General features: G+C 38.0%; 1 protein-coding gene across 1 annotated transcript; it reads right to left on the bottom strand.

Moving 5' to 3' along the window:
• Positions 1-334: 334 nt before the first annotated feature.
• On the bottom strand, positions 335-18,016 carry CP (ceruloplasmin). Its single transcript, XM_057421847.1, has 19 exons — positions 17,807-18,016; positions 14,873-15,117; positions 13,483-13,695; positions 12,786-12,959; positions 11,961-12,215; positions 10,490-10,655; positions 9,354-9,493; positions 8,635-8,775; positions 8,298-8,509; positions 7,559-7,709; positions 6,396-6,608; positions 5,823-6,030; positions 4,473-4,612; positions 4,015-4,143; positions 3,343-3,449; positions 2,352-2,568; positions 1,563-1,702; positions 918-1,080; positions 335-509 (listed from the first exon to the last, which is right to left on the bottom strand). The coding sequence occupies exons 1-19, from the start codon at positions 17,959-17,961 to the stop codon at positions 475-477; spliced, it is 3,204 nt and encodes a 1,067-aa protein (XP_057277830.1). The 5' UTR covers positions 17,962-18,016; the 3' UTR covers positions 335-474.
• Positions 18,017-19,975: the final 1,959 nt, after the last annotated feature.

The following is a 19,975-nucleotide window of genomic DNA, read 5'->3' as shown; positions in this document are numbered from 1 at the left end:
CTGTTTTCAAGGTATTGTGTAGTAGATTTTAGAATAGCTTTAAAATGCATTGAAGGGTATATTTTAGTGCACTTTAGATGGCTGGTTGTAAAAAATCTAACATACTACTTCTACAAATTAAAGTCTGTTTCTGCATCTCTTTCTGTGTACTCTTACGTCAGCCTTTTTATTATGTATTCTGTAAATCTCAATGGTTTATAAAATAGAACTACATTGTGTTTAACATTCCAATGTGCATCTTTAGTAATAGATACGTACATTATATAGTTGTGTGTGTGTATATACATACACATATTTTGAGATGTTCTTGCTGTTCTCTTTCTGTCAGTTAACTGCAATACATACCTATTATGCTCAGTCTTTTGAGTACAGAAAAGTGTTGCTTTTAAAACTGGATTAACTGTTGAAACAAGAACTTTCCAAATTCTTCAAAGGTAAGATTTGGGTTTTTTTTCCACATTAAATATTTCTAAATCAAGGTAATTGTGTCTGTAAAGCTGAAATATGTCCTTTAGAAAGAAAACTGCAGTTTTAGTGTTTTAGTACTTCAGCTGTTAGGGAATATGACTTCAGGTTTATCTGCTAACTGTTCTTGTTTTAAATGAAGACTGAGAGGGAGTCTGACGCTAGTGGCACTTTTTGGGTACACAATACTCTTTTGAATAAAAGTGTCATTTTTATTTCATTGGTGGGAAGCTGAAGCAATAGTCAGTTAACATCCAGTCCTTTAGCTTCTTCTGTTTTCTGAGCAGCAACACTGAGGCAAATATGATTGGATAGCTTGCAAAATTCTGGCCCCCAGACATCAATATTAAGCCATGAAATATTGCTGGATGCCAGAACTGGTTCTGGGTATGCTTGTGATCCCCATTCTGCATCTTTTAACATAATGAACATCGAGTTAGAAAAGCTCCTACCTTTCTTTGGGAGTACGGTGTAGGTTGTTTCCATGCCCGCGTGGATGTGGTCAGTAACATGACAGTGTAATAGCCAAGTTCCAGGGTTCCGCGGGGTCATTTCCACAGTTTGAAATGTTCCAGGGAATAGATCAAAGACATCTGCCCGGTAAACCTCTGTTTGCTTCAGGACAAGAAGAAACAATAGTTAAATAGTGTGGCATTAACCAGGTGGCAGTAATTTAAGCTACCTTTTAGGCATATTCCCACCACACTTTTTACAGTTGAGTGAAGAGATATTTACTGCATATCATTTCTACAGAAACATCATTTTGTATATCCACTTCATGCTGAAAGGATTAATAAACTAGCAACTAGGTGGAAATGAAGGAAAACTACAGCTCCTGTTTTACCACAGCCATGAAAATTCACAGCCCACTTGTCGAAGCATCTTGTGAGGTCACTGTTCAGCAAATGCTACTGGCAGATACTCTGTATATTGTATATTGGTCATACGCAGGTTTGGGGCATAAAAACTTTACAGTCAAATTACAAGTCCTGCTTAATATTGTAACACATGACTTTTCACTGGAGATTACAGTCCTTGGTATTTGCCATAGCTTTCATTCTTAACCCAGCGAGAAATAAGTGAAAAGGACCTGTTACCTTATAATCAAAGCTGTGGCCATGGAAGTGTGCTGTGTGAATGTCTATTTCATTGCCCATTCCCATCAAGTACCAGCTTACTTTATCTCCAACATGCATAGTCAGGCCATGTAAATTTCCAAACACCTTTCCATTAATGGCTAAAGAGAGGAAAAGAGCAAGACAGAAAATAAATAAAACTTTGTGTAGTGTTGTTCTCTAAGCTTTAATGGAATACAAGATCTGAAAGCCAATGCCAGGCAAAAGTAACAATTTTGAATGGTATATGAAAACAAAACAAGTGGACAGCATATTATGAATGGGTCTGATTCTATTCCATATATAACTAGAAAGCAAGATGTAGTTAAAAGTTTTTTCCTGTACACCCTTGCTTATAATGCAGTTCTTAAAGATCTGCATTTCCTGCAGCTCTCTGTGGAGGGTACGCTTTACCAGGACGCACATCGCCTTTCCAGCTTATCCAGAACAACTGTTTGCTGACATGAAATCAAAATTTCAGATGTCATTTTTAAATTTTTATTCCTTCTCCTGAAGGATTTTTATTACTTCCCTCTGAAATTTCAACATGGAACCATTTTTATAGGTTAAAAAAAAAAAAAAAAATCAAAAAAAAAAAATCAATCATTCAGTGGCACTAACAGTGCCAAAACAGTTTCAAACAGTTTTGAATGAATTTTTTCCTAGAACTGAAAATTCAGAGAGGATGAGAAAGTCAAATTTATATGTAGTATTTTCAAATACATAATTATATAGAGTTTTCAGATTTACATTAACTAAATTGGAACATACCGTGCATTTTATTACTTTCGAGGAATTCTTCATCCTCTTTGTCAACAAGGTGTGGGTTGGTAGAATACGTTTTAATGTTTTCATCCAAGTACCATGACTCATTTTCATCAAAAACCATAAAAAGAAGAGCGAATTGAACTTTCTTTTTAGTGTGAAAAGATGGCAAGTAATGTCTATGGCACACCACAAGTGTGCCTATTAATCCACTGTAAGTGTCCTGAAATGACAAATGAAAAATCATATCATTACGTGATGTGACCAAACAGTAGCATTTTTTAATGCCAGACACGAATCTTCCTATTTTTACAGCTGTCAGCATCTGGGAATAAAGGTAGCCAGACAAACAAGGTTATTTCTTGACTGTTACGTGGTACCTATGGATCAAGTTCAATGTACTGTGAAGAGCAGCTACCCCTTTTTCTTCTCTTGCCAGAAATAAACATTTGTTCCATTTTAATTTGTTGCCTTTCTTTAATTTTTTTTAATTTTCTTTTTTATTTTCCAAAATTCTTTTCAGACTTTAGGATTTTGAACTTGGTTTCCATTCAAAATACACTTCTTGAGGCTTTTTTATTGGTGCTTTCTGAGACACAATGGAAAGAATCCTTTAATTTACATTAAAAATCATTAGCCATGGTAACAGGTGGCTTGTACAAAAATGTTGGATTTATGTTCCACAGTTGCGTGTTATTTTTTCCACACATGACAGATTAGATATTGAGAAAGCTATAAAGTGTTAGCTTTAAGACAGAAATCTGAGTGAGGTGAACTACACAAACAGCAGAACCAGGAAACAAGAATATGAAGGGCTGTGACTGAAATTCTGCCCTGACTTTCTTGCATTATTCAAAGAGATATTTAAATTCAGAGGTATGGTAACAGGGGGAACAACTTGACAGAGAAGGCAGAAAGAGTTTCAAACTTTTCTTGCTGTAAGTATATTTGTATTGAAGTAATGAGCAAAAACCTTTAGATTTTACTAATCATCTACCTTAATTATGTCCACCGTTGAATGGTATGCCCATGCAATGCAATGTGCATCTCCTTTCTCAGGACCAGATCTCTTTGGAATTTTCCAGACATACCTTTTTGTTTCACCTAAATGAAATATAAATTAATTTTAGAAGTTTTCTGTGTGCTGACCTATAAGAGGTCATCCCGAAACAGATGTTATCTCTATAGCTGATATTTGTCTTGAACTTCCTCTTCCCAATTACTGCACTGGCCAGCTTATTGTTATTTCTCTTCTGCAAATCCCTGACTTTTTTTTGCCGACACTAATTTTTTTTGGTGGCTGCACTGTCCAGTTCACTATACTTAATAAAAACAATTGTATCTTTTGTAAAGATCACAGAGGAACCTCTGAAATAACAGCTAGCATAAAGCTAATCTCTCCCTGTGTTGCAAAATCTGTTTCCTTTTATGAAAGGTGCAGCCACACTGCATCAACAAATTACTGATCTGCCAAGGCCTAGGATACACAGCAATAGTTAGCAGGGCCATTTTAATTGTAGAAATACTTTTTTCTACAACTATAACCTGAGGTGAGAACAAAAGAAACAAACAAAAATGATGTCTTCCCTGCTACCCTAACATGAGAGCTTGATAAACCTTACTAGAAGGCTTGATATTCTGTTAGAAATAGACAAGAATGCTTTGATACCTGGGTTAGTTACAGCAACAACAGAACTGTCTGTTTTCACTCCATGGGCATGTATAGAATAAGGTCTTGATGCCAAGTTCTTAAAAACTATTATGATTTTATCTCCAATATTTGACATAAGCAGTGGCCCTGTTGAATTGGAAAGAAAGATTAACTTGGTTTGACAAAAGATTAGAGCAGACAGCAAGACATGGTTGCATTCAAATACACAACATTAGCTTGTAATTCAACTAAAAACTATACACAGAAAATGACATTCACTATGATGAGCCAACCTGAGTAGCTGAAGTTAGACATCTAAAGTAGAGACTCAAGTCCCAAAGCACCATAATAAAAGTAGCAATTCCTTGTAGGTTTAAGCACTTTGTGTGCACTATACTCAGTATTGTCCAAATAGTATCTTGTTCTGTTTGACTTCATTTTTCCCAGGTCAAAACTGAACTTCATGATGACTATACCTTGAATTTCCAGGTGCTGCTGCTCCTCTGTTCTGGTTTTAGGAGTACTAAATGTCTGATCAGTGTACTCGCGATATACCACCTTTCTGTATTTTGACCCAATGAATTTGTCTCCTTTATTTAAAAATGGATTGCCAGGACTGGGGGGAAAAAAGAAAAAAAAATATGTTGTACATTTCTTCAGGTATTTTAAAACGTCTTTTTGCAGGCATGGCAATTAACCATCAAACAAAAATCTAGCTCAGTGAAACAGTAATCTCATAGATGACTGGTATCTTCAACAAGAAAGCATTCTTGTTAAACTGGGAGGTTTCTCTTAACATGGAAGGTTTAAAAACCACTATAAATAGACCAAGTCTATATAGTATTTGAAAGAATGCAAAGTACCTGGCCTAGCAGATATTTCAAATTGCAAGAAGTCATCCAGCAATTTGCATAACAAAAAAATAGAGCCTTCAGTGACTGCTGTAGATCTGAAATGAAGCTTAAAATTTCTAAAGCTTAAGTGCTTTGTGGAAATTAAACATGAAGGACTGATTTTCTGCTGAGATCATGGGGGCTGGAGACAGTGGGGAAAAAAAGTGGTAACAGCAGAGTCCGTATTACTTGTACTTAGAACTATGACAGAGTCCACTGGGGTGTGCAGGGCAAGGAAATGTGCTATCAAACTGAAGAACAAAATAGAATTAAATAAATAAAAAATATAAGCAGTTACAATCTACTACTTTAACCTCAAATACAGGTGGAACACATAGAAATTAAGCTGTTAATTGTTTAGTCTCTTCTGCTCATTGGCATGAATTATATGATCCAATCAGTTCTCTCACTGAGATTCAAATACTGGGAATAGAATATGAAGGTGACAAGCTTCATAGTGAATGGATTAAGTCATGAATTTATCTTGCGTAAACTAATGAAACTGAAAGGAGTACAAAAGAACCTTACTCAGAGTACAGAAAAACATGAGACAAAGACATGTTACATATTATAAGAAATCAAATATCAGAACAAAGTAGTCATCATATCTACAACTTAATGAACATTTTAATCATTCCACATCAAGGACTGTACCAACATCAGTAAGTAGTAAATGTGCAGGCACTGTCCAGGATCCATGAAAATCTGCAGCTGCCCCACAGAAGATCTATGCTAGACCATTTCATGAATGTTATGCTGTCTGGCTCACAGTTAACATGGCAACATTACTGTGAAAGGCTCACAAATTCAAGTGATCCCTAAAAATACATATGCAAAGAGTGTCTAGAAATGCCTCGAGGAGGAAAAGGTTCAGAGAAGTGAGTTTCTCCTTTGCTCTTTTGTATCTTTTCCCTTGCATATATTTCAAAGTACCTTTCCTCATGGTATTGATACAGCTCAAATTCCCATGTCCTGTTAGGAGAATAGTCCCATTCAACTTCCACTGCAGCAACATAATAAGTCTTTTCATGCAAATACATAGATATATCCACATTCCACCAATGGCACTGTTTCACACTGTACTTCTGTTTCATGCCCCCTGTGTAGTGATCTGTTGTCAGGCACGACACTTCAAAAACTCCTAGAGGTTGTACAAGAAATAAAGACTTGAGGAAAAAATCTATGACTAATCTTGAGATTGTATTAACTACATTGATTTAGTGTTTAGAGACAGAGACACAGGCTATTGCTCATATACGACCCCGATTCTTTGTGTAGTCTGGCAACTTGTAGCAGCAAGATTCAGCATACACAGAAGTAGATAAATCAAGGCTTTAGCATTAGGAACTTATGCTCTGTGAACACAAATTTAATGTCCTTAAACACAGCTATACACAGTTTAAGTATCCAAAGGTTCAAAATATCAGCTATTTAAAACTTGTCTCTAAGCATAAAATCTTCACAGGTAAACAGTCTATTAACAGAATTTTTAAACAAGACATTTACCTTCAGAATCAGGCTTCATAACAGCTGTGAGAAATGTATGTGGAAACAGATTTGCAGTATCCCTTCTTGTTCCTTTAGTTACAAACGTGTTTTCTGAAAAGTATATCCCATGGACATCAACTTCTGACCCCAAGCCCATCAAATGCCAGGAAACCACACTTCCTTTACACATCTCAAGACCAGGTTGATTTCCATACATATAACCATTAATGGCTGTAGAAGATTTGAGGAAGCAAAACCCACCTTGATTAACACATTACTTAATTCTGCAATACAGATTAAATAATACACACTTCAGATGTAATGTGATGCCCCAGACTGTCAATAATAAGTTTCATTACATCAGCAAAATTAGAGAATCAATTCAAGCAAAGCTTTTCAAACCCAGTATTTAAAAACAATCACTAACTGTTCTCCTTTTCAACGTCTAAAGCACAGGTAGCTGACTCAACTGGCTGGAACTTCCACTGTTTTATAGCTGTTAAGTATTCAGAATACATAAAGCAACCTGTTTTATGCCCTGCAAGACCCTCCAGCCACACAACAGAGGCAATCTGAAGTGGGTTTTAGCTACTCTTGTGCAAAGTTTTCAAAGCCTGGGCCTCACAGGTGCCAATGAATGCTCAAGGCTCTGCAATCAGTAGGAATGTCCCTGAGCACAACATTTAAGAACAAGCATAAGTAAATACGCTTAAAGATTAGGACTAGGTACTGAAGATAAAAATATTCCTATACAGGAAACTTGAAAGACATCTCTACAGTATTGAAATGTGATCAGTGTGAAACTCAACTCTGCCCTATTAAAAGAAGTAAAGATTTTCATTCTAAGGGAGCCACAGCGCTGGTAAAGGAATCCACTCACCCACGGACACAAAATAAGCCCACAATGTACCCCTGCTTCAAAAGAAGGCTAGTGGTATCTTGGGCTGCATTATGAGGAATGCTGCCAGTAGGTAAGATTATGAAGGTCAGATTGCAGATGCTATTGTAGAATTGTTTCAGCTAAATAGAGCTGGAAAGCAGCTTGTCAGAAAAGAACCTGCCCAATGGAAAGGAATGAAATGGCTTTGCCACTATACAGTTTTCCAGACTCCAACATGAGATCACAAAAGTAAAAACCTTATTATAGAAATGAATATTTGTCCTATTAATAATTTTCTTACAGTGCATTTTGTTAGACTCTTGGAAGTCTTCATCATCTTTTTCAATTTTACTAGGATTTAGTGTAAACATCAAAATATTGTCATCCAAGTACCAGCTCAGATTCTCATCAAATACAGTGGCAAGTAGAAAAAACTCCATGTTCACATTTTTCTGTTGAGAAGAAATAGCACAAAGGAAAATAGAAATGAGAGAACAGAAAATGTCAGGGGAAAAATCTGTGCACATAATAATGTATAATTCACAAAGTACAATAGATGCATACATTGATACTTCATTCTGATAATCACAAAGCTCTCAAATTGTTGTATTTGGTGACCAGATACCTGCTGCGAACGCTCTATCAGCAGGAACCACCTCCAGAAACAAATGTGTGTTTTGGTCTTTTCTAGTCATTCTCATCCTAGCTGACTTGAACGCCAGTGGTTGCTTACTGCAATGGTGGTTTCACAACAGTGTCTACCTGCAGCCAGACTGATTTTGCTTGGTTAAAAAAAAAAAAACAGCAAAACAAAACAAACCAAAAACCCAAACCAAAACCCAAAAAACTATCACCAAACACAACGAAACCCACTTCCTTCATGTTATTTATTCCCCTGAGCATATAGTTGAGACTGATGGGGAGAGGAGAAGGTGCTGAGTGGTTGTAAAATGTGGCAGGCCCTGAGGGCACAATTCAGGAGGAGAACTAAGACTCAGCTACAGTGATGCAAATGCTTCCCGTTTTCTTCTTTGACTGACCTGTTTCCCAGAAGGAAGCAGAGCTCCTTTCCTGCACACCAGGAGAGGACCCACAAGGCCAGAACTGGTGTCCCTGACTACATCCACAGCTGAGTAATAAAGCCAAGTTAAACAGTCTGGATCTTGATCTGTGGGGCCCACATCTTCCGGCACATTCCACTCATATGTAAACGTAGCACCAGGACTCACATGAGAAGCTGGAGATTCAGTACCTATTATAGAATTCAACATTAGGAATTCTGCCAAATGAACTTCGTTTATTTTATCACCATTAACACATTAACATGTACAACAGCTTTTTCCCTGGTGCTTGAAAGATTCCCATCTGCAGGCGCACCTCTGGAGGCAGCACCGTACCATGCCCCCTCGTCGCTCTTGAGGTAACTCACACCATGGGGCTGAATGCTAAACGGGTGGCTGGCATTGTTTCGGAAGGTCACCCTGATGCTCTCACCCACTTCAGCCTTGATAACAGGTCCTAGAAAAGAGCACACAGTCCAATTACAAGATGTTTCTATCAAGTGATGTATAGGCCATCATGAGCTTAAAGCAATCAATGTCTGGCTGCTTCTCCCATCGCATGGGGAACTGCCCCTGGGCCTATGTGGCCACAGACTAGGTCCCTGGCATATGGCCTGAATCACATAGCAGCCCAGCAGCAGCTGGTATGTTCCATTCCCAATTCCTGATGGGGGCCCAGTGACATGCAGGACAGTTCCTCCCTTCGGAATCTACAGACACTAGTACCAACCTCAAACTCAGTCCGGAGCCATGCCAGAAGCAGACAGGTCATAAACAGGGCTAGACCTGCCTAGACCTTCGGAGACCGTGGCATATTCCCACAGGCAAGTTGGGGGTCACCACAGCATTGCCTTCAAGAGCTTTCTTACACCCTGGGGCTGTCTCTTGGAGGAAGCCACAGGCACCAGCATCTGCAGGAGGCAGGGAGAGACTAGGGCCCCTCCTTCAGAGGTGGAAGGACACTGTTGGCTTGCCAGTGGAATTGGTAGTTTACTTTCATAAATATTTGACACAAAATAATTTTAGATATCTTACCTAAGAGTCCAAGATGTGCTTCCTCTGCAAGTCTTTTTTTATGTTCAGTGAAAGAACCATCTGTGTATTCTTTGTAAACGGCTTTTTTATAAGAGCCACCAATCCTTGTCTCACTTTGTTCAAAAAATACGTGAGATTCACTGTGTGAAAGAAATTTCAGTAGTTGCAAATAGTTCAAGTCGTAATGCTCAGCTTTACAAAGACAGTCAGGACCTCAACCCTATTATCTGAGGCATAATGACATGCCCAGTTTGTCTTTCAGTTCTCCTTTCAGTGGGCTGGCTGCACACTTATATGCAGTCCTACATAAGGACATGCAAGATTCTATTGTCCTTCACTAACTTCTCCTTAAGAAAAGGACACAGTGCTGTGTTGCTCTTATAAAGCCAGCATGCTTTGAGACTCATCAACAATGATTTCTAGTCAACATGTCGTAACCTGAAGTTTACTCTTCTTTTTATTAAGTTACAAATAATTCAACAACAGTAGATATGAACATCAAGAATATGTAACATCTAAATAGAAAGCGGGAAGATTTAGTTTACACTTTTTAATCTGTACTTTCAGACTTCATAAAAGGACCTTTCAATGTTTCACAAGTGATGTTTTACTCAAGCAATGAACTGTGCCATGTTCCTTGTGAAGTGGGTGAGTATTCTTTAACTCACAGATGAAAAATCTGAAGAATCAATCTATTCGGTCAATTGACCCAGGTCTTAAATATGTAAACACAGAGCAAAGGGCAAAGCTATCTCGTGCAAGTTGTTTACTAGCTGAGATGCCATTAGCATCATTTTTATCAGCTAAGGATACAATGATGAATTCCTAGCTATGTTCTCTAACTCAGAATAATCAACCATCTCAAACCATCTGAGGTCACTGCCTATATATAATATTACAATTCATCCTCATCCCAGTGAAATTACTAACATTACAGAAAAATTTATAGCAAGATGACAAGGAAAACAATAGACATAATTTGGTCTGATATTTAACCTAGCATTAGTATTTAAGCAAAGATGAGAACAATGAGAAATTCTCCTTAAAAGTTAATTCTACCATATGGCTTACCTTATTTAACATGTTTATATCAATATTGCTTGGAAAGTAAAACTACTTTAATTAGAAGCATTTACCTGTCAGTAATTAATTCTTGTCCAGTAAAATGGTTTATTGCAGATGGGCCATAATTCCAGATGACCTCTTCAGCAGCAATGAAGTATTGTCTTATCTTTGTACTCTCATTGTGATCTGTTGTGGATTTCCTGCAGTCTTTTACATTGAAAAGGGCTTGCATACCACCTAGGAAAACAATGAGAAGGTAGAGAAAACTAGGGAGAAGGAACTTTTCTCTTTCCCTGCTTCCAATAGCTCTTCTCTTCCTTGGAGAATTCCCATACCACTGATGGATATGCAAATAACAAATGAAAAGGAAAATGAATTATATAAAAGAATGCATGCCAAATGAGCTAGGATTTAGAAACATGACTATGCTATTTACAGTAGGCAGACTGCTGTGGTAAAGTGCATCCTGCTTGTAAAGCTGCAACTGATGTGGTAATTACAGAGAAGATCAGGGTGGAGTGGAAACAGTACTGTCAGCACTTCAGTCAGGGCCAGGCGCTACCAGACTGACAATCTTCCATCTAAATCTAATCAACAGCTTACTTGTGAAACTCCTATGTCTCTGCACCCTAGGAGGTAGATATGTTAGCAAATTTGCTTGATGGACATATAAATAAACTAAAAAGAGAGCTCTTTAACAGCTCAGGATTAGGCCAATCTGCAGGATTTATGTCTTGTACAGGATGCTTCAACCATGAGGATGCTGCTTGACATAATAGCTATTTCAAAACTTATAACCTCTGTGTAGTTGAATCTGTAGGTTAAACATACTCCTTTTTTACATCAGAATTTTAAAACCTTGGAGAATGATTTTGAGTTTTATGTCCTTCCACTTTTGTGACAAATAGCTTCTCTAACTCACAGGGATATACATCATGGAAAAGTGGGATATGGATCATGTAAGACAGTGAAATTAGCTTCTAAGTATTTCATATCAAAAATTTCCAGTGTTATCAAAAAACACTGGAAACCCTCCAAGACAGGGGGGTTGGAACTAGATGAGCTTTAAGGTCACTTCCAATCCAAACCATTCTATGATCCTATGAAACAGAGAAAGATACAGGGAAGAGAAATTCAGATGATCTCTGCTTATTAGCCAGTGCACTTTCCAGAATATGTCTTTGTCAGCAGGCCAGTTACCCTGTGCCCCTTGCCCAAACTTGGAATGAGCCCCAACTTTTTTGTTGGCAACATCATGCTATTGTTTGTCTAAAGTTGAGGCTTGTAAAACTGCAGCTGTGCCAATTCCTGCCAACTGATAACAATTTCCATTACAGAAAACAATTTCCTTGATTTCTGTGGCTACATGCTCAAGCCCATCTAATACACTTCTAGGCATTTCAATTACTATGAGAGTTTTGTTACCTTGAGGAGAATATCGTCTGGTTTATGACCAGGTATTGTCAGGAATACTGTAAAGTGACTTGGAAAACTCTTAGCTCAACCTAAAAAAATAAAATCTGATCTGAACTTATTCTGTACCTTCAATATGGTCATTCACTTGGCAGCTGAGCATCCATTCCCCAGGACTCCTTGGTATCATGACAGCCTCAATAAATGTGGCTGGGAAGAGGTTGATGGTGTCAACTCGATGATGCCTTTCTATTAAGGTCTGTCCATGGAAGTAGGCTGAATGGATATCAGCTTCATTACCCATGCCAAAAAGATGCCATTCTACCTTATCTTCTGCACACATTGTGAGGTTTGGGAGGTATCCATACATGTACCCGTTGATTGCTAAAAGAAATGTTATTTATTACAATTACTTTCAAAGACCATAGAATTTTTACTTTGAAAGCAGGTGTCATAAACCATTGCTTTATTACTCAAAATACAAAGAAGCTCAAAACAAAACTCTGCACCTTTGAAAGTGAACCCACTTCATCTGCACAACTATCTGCATGATTAGTAGCTCCTGCTAGGATTCTGGAATCCATGCCAGAGGCAAAGGTAATTTCTTTTTTGACACACACACTAAACTGTTTTTCTAAACTGCAATATTATAGTACAGAGTTCAGGACTAAGAAACAGAACAAAGTAATACAACTCTGTTTAGACTGCATGAGACACAGTGGCAAGGAGATTCTTGGCCCCTAAGAATTTTACATCATAACTCCAAAAGTTTCATTGCACAATACTTGCCATCACTTTTTTTTTTAAATGATCTTTCTTAATCCTTCAAGAAAAAGCCCTGCTTAAAAAAAAAACAAACAAAACAAACCTATTTACAGCTCATCTTCAAAAGAGACATAAAATTATTACTTCACCATATCAGTGACAAGTAATCTTTATATAATGTTCTCTCACAGTGCATTTTGTTGCTTTCCTGGAAGTCCTCATCATCTTTGTCAACTTTGGAAGGCTCAGAACAGTATGTCTTGATATTATCCTCTAGATACCAACTCAGATTTTCATCCATCACAGAAAACATAAGGATAAATTCATCATCAAAGTGTTTATCAGTGCCCTTATTCATTGTATCTGAAAGAGAAAACCGTATATTCAAAGTCTTTGCCAACTGACATTATCTTTTCATGAGTTAAAGGTGTAACATCATTAGGGCTGGTCACTGTTTATTGCTTATTTTGTACACTCACAGTTACTTTTCTAGAGTGTGAGTATACACATAAGCTTACAGACACACTCAGAAAACAAAAGCTAGTTTTGATAGTATGAAATTACTAAGAATAAGTACGACATGTGCTAAGATTATAATAAATCTGTCTCATATCTGTATTTTCACATCCTTTTGCATTATTAGCATGGACATATCTCACTCTCATGGATTAGTGGACAAAGTATTCTGCAAATTATATCTGCTGTCGCACACAAAATCAAACTATTTCCTATACTATGGAAAGGCAGCTAATTGAGAAGACCAAAAGCTGCTATTTCAGAATTAGCTGTAATCTTCTTCTCTTCCAGTAAATTATTTCTCTGATATTTATCAATAACCATTAACAATCACCTTGCATATGTATTTACTTACTCATTTATGGTTTACCTTTCCTGCAAATTATTGAAGGCCCAACAAGCCCTGAGGCAACATCTCTTGGAGCATCTATGTGGGAGTGGTAAACCCTGGTTATGCAGTCTGCATCTCCCTTAGCTGGACCTTGATCTTCTGTCACGTCCCATGTATATGTGTATTGGCTTCCAGGCTCCACAGCATCATCTCTCTTTTGCAAATCTTTGGTGTTGTCAGGATAAAAGGCACCTGAAGAATGCCACACAACGTCGTCAACGGAACACATTTACTATATATTGTCAGGATAGCACTTGCCACACTTTAGCATTGACTACATTTTGCAGTGAAATAGACTGAACATAGAAATACAGGTAAAAACAAAACCTTTAAAAATGTTTAAAATCAGGTGAGTGGATCTTTCTCTTCTCTTCATGAGTCTTGTCATTTGCCTTTGAATCCCATGGGAATGCTTTGATTAACAGCATGTTCAATTTAGTCTTTTGTTTTTTAGGAGGGCACTATGTACTTCTGCTAAACAGATAACAATCCAAATATTTGTAAAGCATTTGTTAAATATTAATCTTAGACAATGTTCTAAAATATTCCTTAGGGACATATGCAGTATTGGTGTTGCTGGAATGAGAGCAACAAAAAAAATAATTAAACACTGTTCCAAAAAGTGTGTGTACTGGTGTAAAACACACTGTTCTGCTCCCACAGAATGTATCTGTATCAAGCCATGTATTAGCTGTATGGCTAATACTTCATAAATTCTTCTAATGAAAATACTTTAAAGATTGCTTATGAGACAACATCATATTCTCAACAATTCGCACATTCTTCTTAAGGCCCACTAAAAAAACTTTCAACAGCCATATTCTGGTGCCTTCTTTTACAGAAAATCCCCCACCACCCGAGTGTGGCACGATAGGCTATTGCAAGGGCAAATCGACGCTAATCCAGACAGTACTCCTACAAAACATCTTGAAGTGTGTCAGACTTTTATCTCATCAATTTAGTACTAAAGCAGTAGCTGTTTCTCCGCTTTAAGAAATTTTTGGGTATCTTACACACAATATATACAAATTGTGCGCTAAGAATTTGGAACTGTAAGTTATCACCATTCAGATGTTCATGAAAGCATCCATTTTTCCTTTAGAAATCCTCAATTCTGTATTTCATATATAATTACAGTCTTACTTCAGGTGGAATATTGATCTAAAATTGCCCCCTTTATGAAATCCACTTTGTTTTCGTATTTCACTTTTGATAAATTATCGAACTTCTTAGCTCTTATTGTACATTTATTGTGTCCTGTTTTAAATCTTTATTTATTTGACCAGTCTTCTCTTTGATGAGAGGGTATCACATCCAGAGGAATGATTAACTTTGTATAAATCCTGGCACAGAATGGACTCAAGCTTACCTTCATTTTCCTTTGTGTAGGTTACACCATGTGGATGCAGCGTGTAGTTTCTGGAAGCAAAGTTTTTCAAATGTATAATAATGGAATCTCCAACTTCTCCCTTAATGACAGGGCCTAAAAACCCCAGCCAGGAAGGTTTGTCGACTACCACATCATATAAATGACTGGTGTACTGAGTGTAGACAGCCTTTTTGTAAGTGCTTCCTATCCTATGTGGTCCTCTTTTGAGGAAGACTCCAGCCTGCCTGTAAAGAAAACACACAAATGCATTTCTAGTGTCAGCTACTAATTTTATATTTGAATGGTATTAATTAGTATAGTCTCAAATATAAGACCATGCCTCAGTAGCACTGTGCACAGCTACATGTGTTTTGGAGCAAATATGCTTCTTATTGTGAAGAGTTAGGCACCCATGTAGAGATTACATGCTAAGCACTAACCTGAATATTTTATACCTGTTTTGTAGACTGAAGATAAGGGTATTTGATGCAATTTATACATTTATATAAAAAAACCAGGCTCGATTAGCAAGGAAACAGCCTAACCCATGGCTAAGACGAGACTGATGAAGATGTGGTAGGAAGTGAAGTGAGTACCTATCATGGATATACTGCTCAAGCACCAGTAGCCAAAGGTGAGGGGTCACCAGGTGTCTCTGAAAACTATCAACTGGGAACGCTTTGGAGCCAACCTTTGCCTGTGCTGAGGGGACAGGTACCTTTCATTAAATATTTTGCTCTCTGAGAAGAGTTATCTTTGTGGGAAAAATGCTTGTATTTGCTAACTACAATGGAAAGAGAAACTGCCAGCGTTGGCTCTTCAAACCAGTAGCACTACTTTTGGTTGATGCTGTTAGCCCAAATTCTAGAGTGTCTTTAACAACAAATCCTCCTGCACAGTTCCCTGCCCACGCTATGAGGACTAGCTGTGAAAGTAAACCTGCTGCAGGAGGAGGCAATCCCAGGAGATAGAGCAACACTGCCTGAAGTTCAGCAGCCTCCTGATTTCTCATCTTACATGATGATAAACAAAGCCAAGTTGGTTTTATACTCCCAGCAGGCTGCATTCTGAAGCAAGTTAATACTGTCAGAAAATGCAAAATATTTCCTACAAAGCTGAGCATTGTTTGAGCATGTGGGGAAGGGGAAACCTTAGAATACCTAAAGTGGGCATGCATGAAAGCTGGAGAGGGATTTTTTACAAAGGCATGTGATGCTAGGACAAGGGGGAGTGGCTTTAGACTGAAAGAGGGGAGATTTAGATTAGATATAAGGAAAAAATTCTCCTCTGTGAGGGTGCTGAGGCACTGGCACAGGTTGCCCGGAGCAGTTGTGGCTGCCCCATCCCTGGCAGCGTTCAAGGCCAGGTTGGATGGGGCTTTGAGCAACCTGGTCTAGTGGAAGGACAGTGGGTTGGAACTAGACGGTCTTTAAGTTCCCTTCTAACCCAAACCATTCTGTGATTCTACAGTTCTGTGAATTGCTTATACCTTGGCAAGCACAGATCTGAAGTATAATTAAAATGCCAATTCAGAGTTCCTTGAAACTTGGAGAACATAAGCTTTGTTGCAGAAGCTCTGTCACTGAAAGTGAGAGCCTGAAGCTTTTCAGCCACAAATTAAATCAAACAAATATATTATGGCTCTTCTTGGACTGTTTAAATAGCTACCATTTAATTGTAGAGAATTCCTCCTAGCAGGTACACCACTTTTTCTCTTCTCCTGCTCTTCCCTGCCTCTATAAATATCAATCTCCATACAAGCAGATCTTCATAGTTGAAGGGTTCAGGTGAAAAAGAAGAATCAGAAAAGCTGAAAATTAAAAGTAGGATAACAGGGACCAGCTTCATAGCAGGCATGCAACTACTGAAAAACTGCAATTAATTTAGCAAGCTGCAGGGTGTCACATAGCAGGGAAATGCAGTGAAAGTGCAGTGAAGAGCGGTAGCTTGCTGTATTACGAGACAGCTCTGCAATTCTCAGACACAATGCCATGTCGCACCATTTCTCAGCCTGCTGCACCACTGGCAGTGTCTTAAATGTCACTCAGTTTATGAGTTAAAAAAAAAAAAAAAAACCTGACTGCTTTGTTCCATGCCTGATGAAGCAGCAGATTATGGTTGAGAGATTGTTGGCTCTCACTAGAGAAAACAAACCACAGGAAATCTCCTAATCCCTCATCTACAAACTAAATGAGAACTAAAGTTTGGAGATTTTTCTAATTTCTGAGTTCTCTCTTCGTTGTTTTTATTTTAATATTGTCCTATTTCATTTTAAAGGCATTGAAAGAAAAGGAACTTTGTTTCTCTCTCAGCTATTTCTCTGATGCTTTTTGTATCTGAGTTTTTCTTTATTGATCATTCATACCGTCAGGTGCTCCCCTTCTCCTCACCGCACTTATCCTCATCCTACTGACTGCTCTCACTCTGCACAGGAACCTCCTTGCCTTGTAACAAGCAACCCAGCTCCTCCACTGTGGGTGGAAGGATCCGGCTGTGCTGCTGCACCAGTGAAAACAACCACTGCCAACAGTGAGTATCTGAAAAGGAAACCTGTGCCCAGTAGGAAAGTTTTAAATTTGTCAGACTTCTGCACATAAAAATATAACAGCAGTCTTCTCTTCAGCACCGGGACTTTAGCCATTCAAGATTAAATATCATTAGACATTCAGGGTCTTTTTCTTGTCTCTACTTAGCAAACATTTCACCACAACAAATTCACAAAAACACTACATATATTCCAATGCTTTTAATTAGCAGAGCATTGGAATGCAGTTTTCAAGGAAGCCAGGAAAAGTCAAAATTCTGTTATGATTCCCTGACACCAACAGGATTCACTTCTCTGCCTTCACCAGGCTTTCAGTCTGTCCTTAGTGCCTGCTTTTAACGCAGACAATGCTGTAAAATCAGCCAACCAGTGTAAACTGTTCTACTTACTCTTCTTCTGCAAAAGGCCGTCCAGATATGATATTGGTATTGCCAGGTGCATAGTTCCACTCTGTCTCAATAATGCCAATGTAGTATTCCCTCTTCACTGCCCCGACTTGGCAACAGCAAGAAACCATCAAGCAGCTTAAGAAGAAAAGCTTCATCTTGCACTCATGAGCCTTGTGGAAAATGTGAAATACAAACACAGGACGGGCACATGCAATTTCCCTTTATATGTTGTCTTTCCCACCCACCACCCTCCTTGCCTCCCCCCACTCCCTGCTCCTGTTTGCTTTGGTGAACACAAGAAACTATTGCACAATGTCTCAGTGTGTCAAGAGTAAACAAAAGATTCTGGTAATCTCATCAGTTCAGATAATCTTCAAAGAACGTTTTTCAGTTTCTGCCAAGCTACTACCACACAAATTACCATTTAGATGGTTACCGGACTGTAAATCTTGGAGCTGAACTGAAAGTACAGTAGATTTAAATGGCTTTACATACTTAAGCTTAATTACATTCATCACAATCTTTATAGCTTGCATACTACTCATAAAATCATTTTGGTGATGTGCAGCACAAGAACACAACTTTTTAAATGCATTGTGAAAATCTCTAATGACACCTGTTTTTCCTTGTGTATCTGCTTGTACGCTGACATAACTGGATGCAGGGCAGGCCCTGTAGATGCACACTGTCTGCTGCCTATTTTCCTTGCTGGTTCTTAATCTACAGACTGCTGTTTCTTCCCCTCTGCACAGCAATTGCTAAACTGGTACAACACAGATAAGAGAGGATTCGGTCACTGTTATCAGAGCAGAGCTGATGTGTCCATGGATAAGCTCTGCTAACCCACCATGGTTCCCTTGGAAATGCAATTTTAACACAAAGTGTGGCACATAGGTTAGAGATGAAAAGGACCGGCTGGTCACCAGTGGAGGTGGGGGATGTTTGCATCTCATTTCCAAGCAGTTTCAGTATTGTCCAAATGGAAATGAGGCTCAGAAATTCCACAAAATTAGCTCCCTATGTTATCTTCCTCCTAGTCTATCACCAGACAGGATAAGTCACATTCCTCAATGGTTAAAAGCATAATAGATATATAAAGCTCCAGATAACCTTTAACTGTTACCATTATCTAAATGGATTAACCAGCACAGGCAGCTATACTTTTGCTTATATAAGTTCTGTAAATATTTTGTATCTGCAAGTCTCACTGAGAAATAAGAACAAAATTGAACCTTAAATATAGGACACACAAAACCCACCCAACTGAAGTTTGCGGTTGCATTTTTTATTCCAAGCATATATCCATTACATCATGGGTGTATGCTTTAGACATACAAAGCCAGCTGCAAACTTGCCAACTGTAAAGACTTCTATGAAATATCGATATATCTTCAGTTGCTTGGGAACTCTTAAAAAAAATCTCTTCTGCATTTTGAGCACTGACAGAGTCACACTCACTCTAAATTACGTTTTTCATTGTATGGCAACTTAAAACCACCTGTAATAACCAGAATCTTCTTTTTCTTAATGGCCAGAAAAATTATGAGTATTTTGCATAGAAGAACATAACTAAAGTACAATAGGTTTCCTTTAATGGACATATAAATCTAAAACTTATTTACTAGGACTGTGACATACAGATAAATTACCAATTTTAATCACTATTCAGATAAAAAAATTCAGGCACTGCCAGAAAATTGAAGGTCATAATCTCACCTTTTGGAACCTTCTACACACGTGCATTAAATGGATGATTCTGCTTCTGTCTAAATGACTGTAGCTAAAGCCAAGTTTTTGAAATCTGACCAAATCTATGATGAAATTCTGGAGTTTCCCAGCTTGGCATCACATGCTCCAAATTACTTCTGCAGGGATTTTTTTTTCTTTGCCAAGAATGAAGGTCAGTGGTTCAGTGGAAAGATCAGCTTGTACAGGTTGCGTATGCCCCATCTGTAAATTAACTACAGGTAAAAATGAGGAAACATTTACCTTCTTATACTACTGAAATTCAAAGTGATTCCTTAATACTCAGCAAACAGAGTTGCTCCTGTGTATGTGGGCTATTTGCTTTATTTTTAAATTCCATCAGACTGAGGAAAAGAAAAAAAAAAAAATCACAGGCAATATCCTTGAAATCTCCATATTTGTTTGAGGGTAAAACCATGAGCA

The sequence above is a fragment of the Pezoporus wallicus genome, unplaced genomic scaffold, assembly GCF_028554395.1.
Source record: "Pezoporus wallicus isolate ANWC-B61680 ecotype Strahan unplaced genomic scaffold, APGP_CSIRO_Pwel_v1 scaffold_7402, whole genome shotgun sequence".
Lineage (NCBI taxonomy): Eukaryota > Metazoa > Chordata > Aves > Psittaciformes > Psittacidae > Pezoporus > Pezoporus wallicus.
This window is presented reverse-complemented; position numbering and strand designations above follow the sequence as displayed.

Bases quoted from the DNA above. Each gene is read 5' to 3' on its own strand.
- CP (XM_057421847.1), bottom strand. From the start codon at position 17,961: ATGAAGCTTTTCTTCTTAAGCTGCTTGATGGTTTCTTGCTGTTGCCAA. The intron at 4,144-4,472 runs GTATAGTCATCA...CCAATTCAACAG, and splicing joins GCAGCACCTGGAAATTCAAG to GGCCACTGCTTATGTCAAAT. The intron at 510-917 runs GTAGGAGCTTTT...TTCTTTCTAAAG, and splicing joins CACCGTACTCCCAAAGAAAG to GACATATTTCAGCTTTACAG.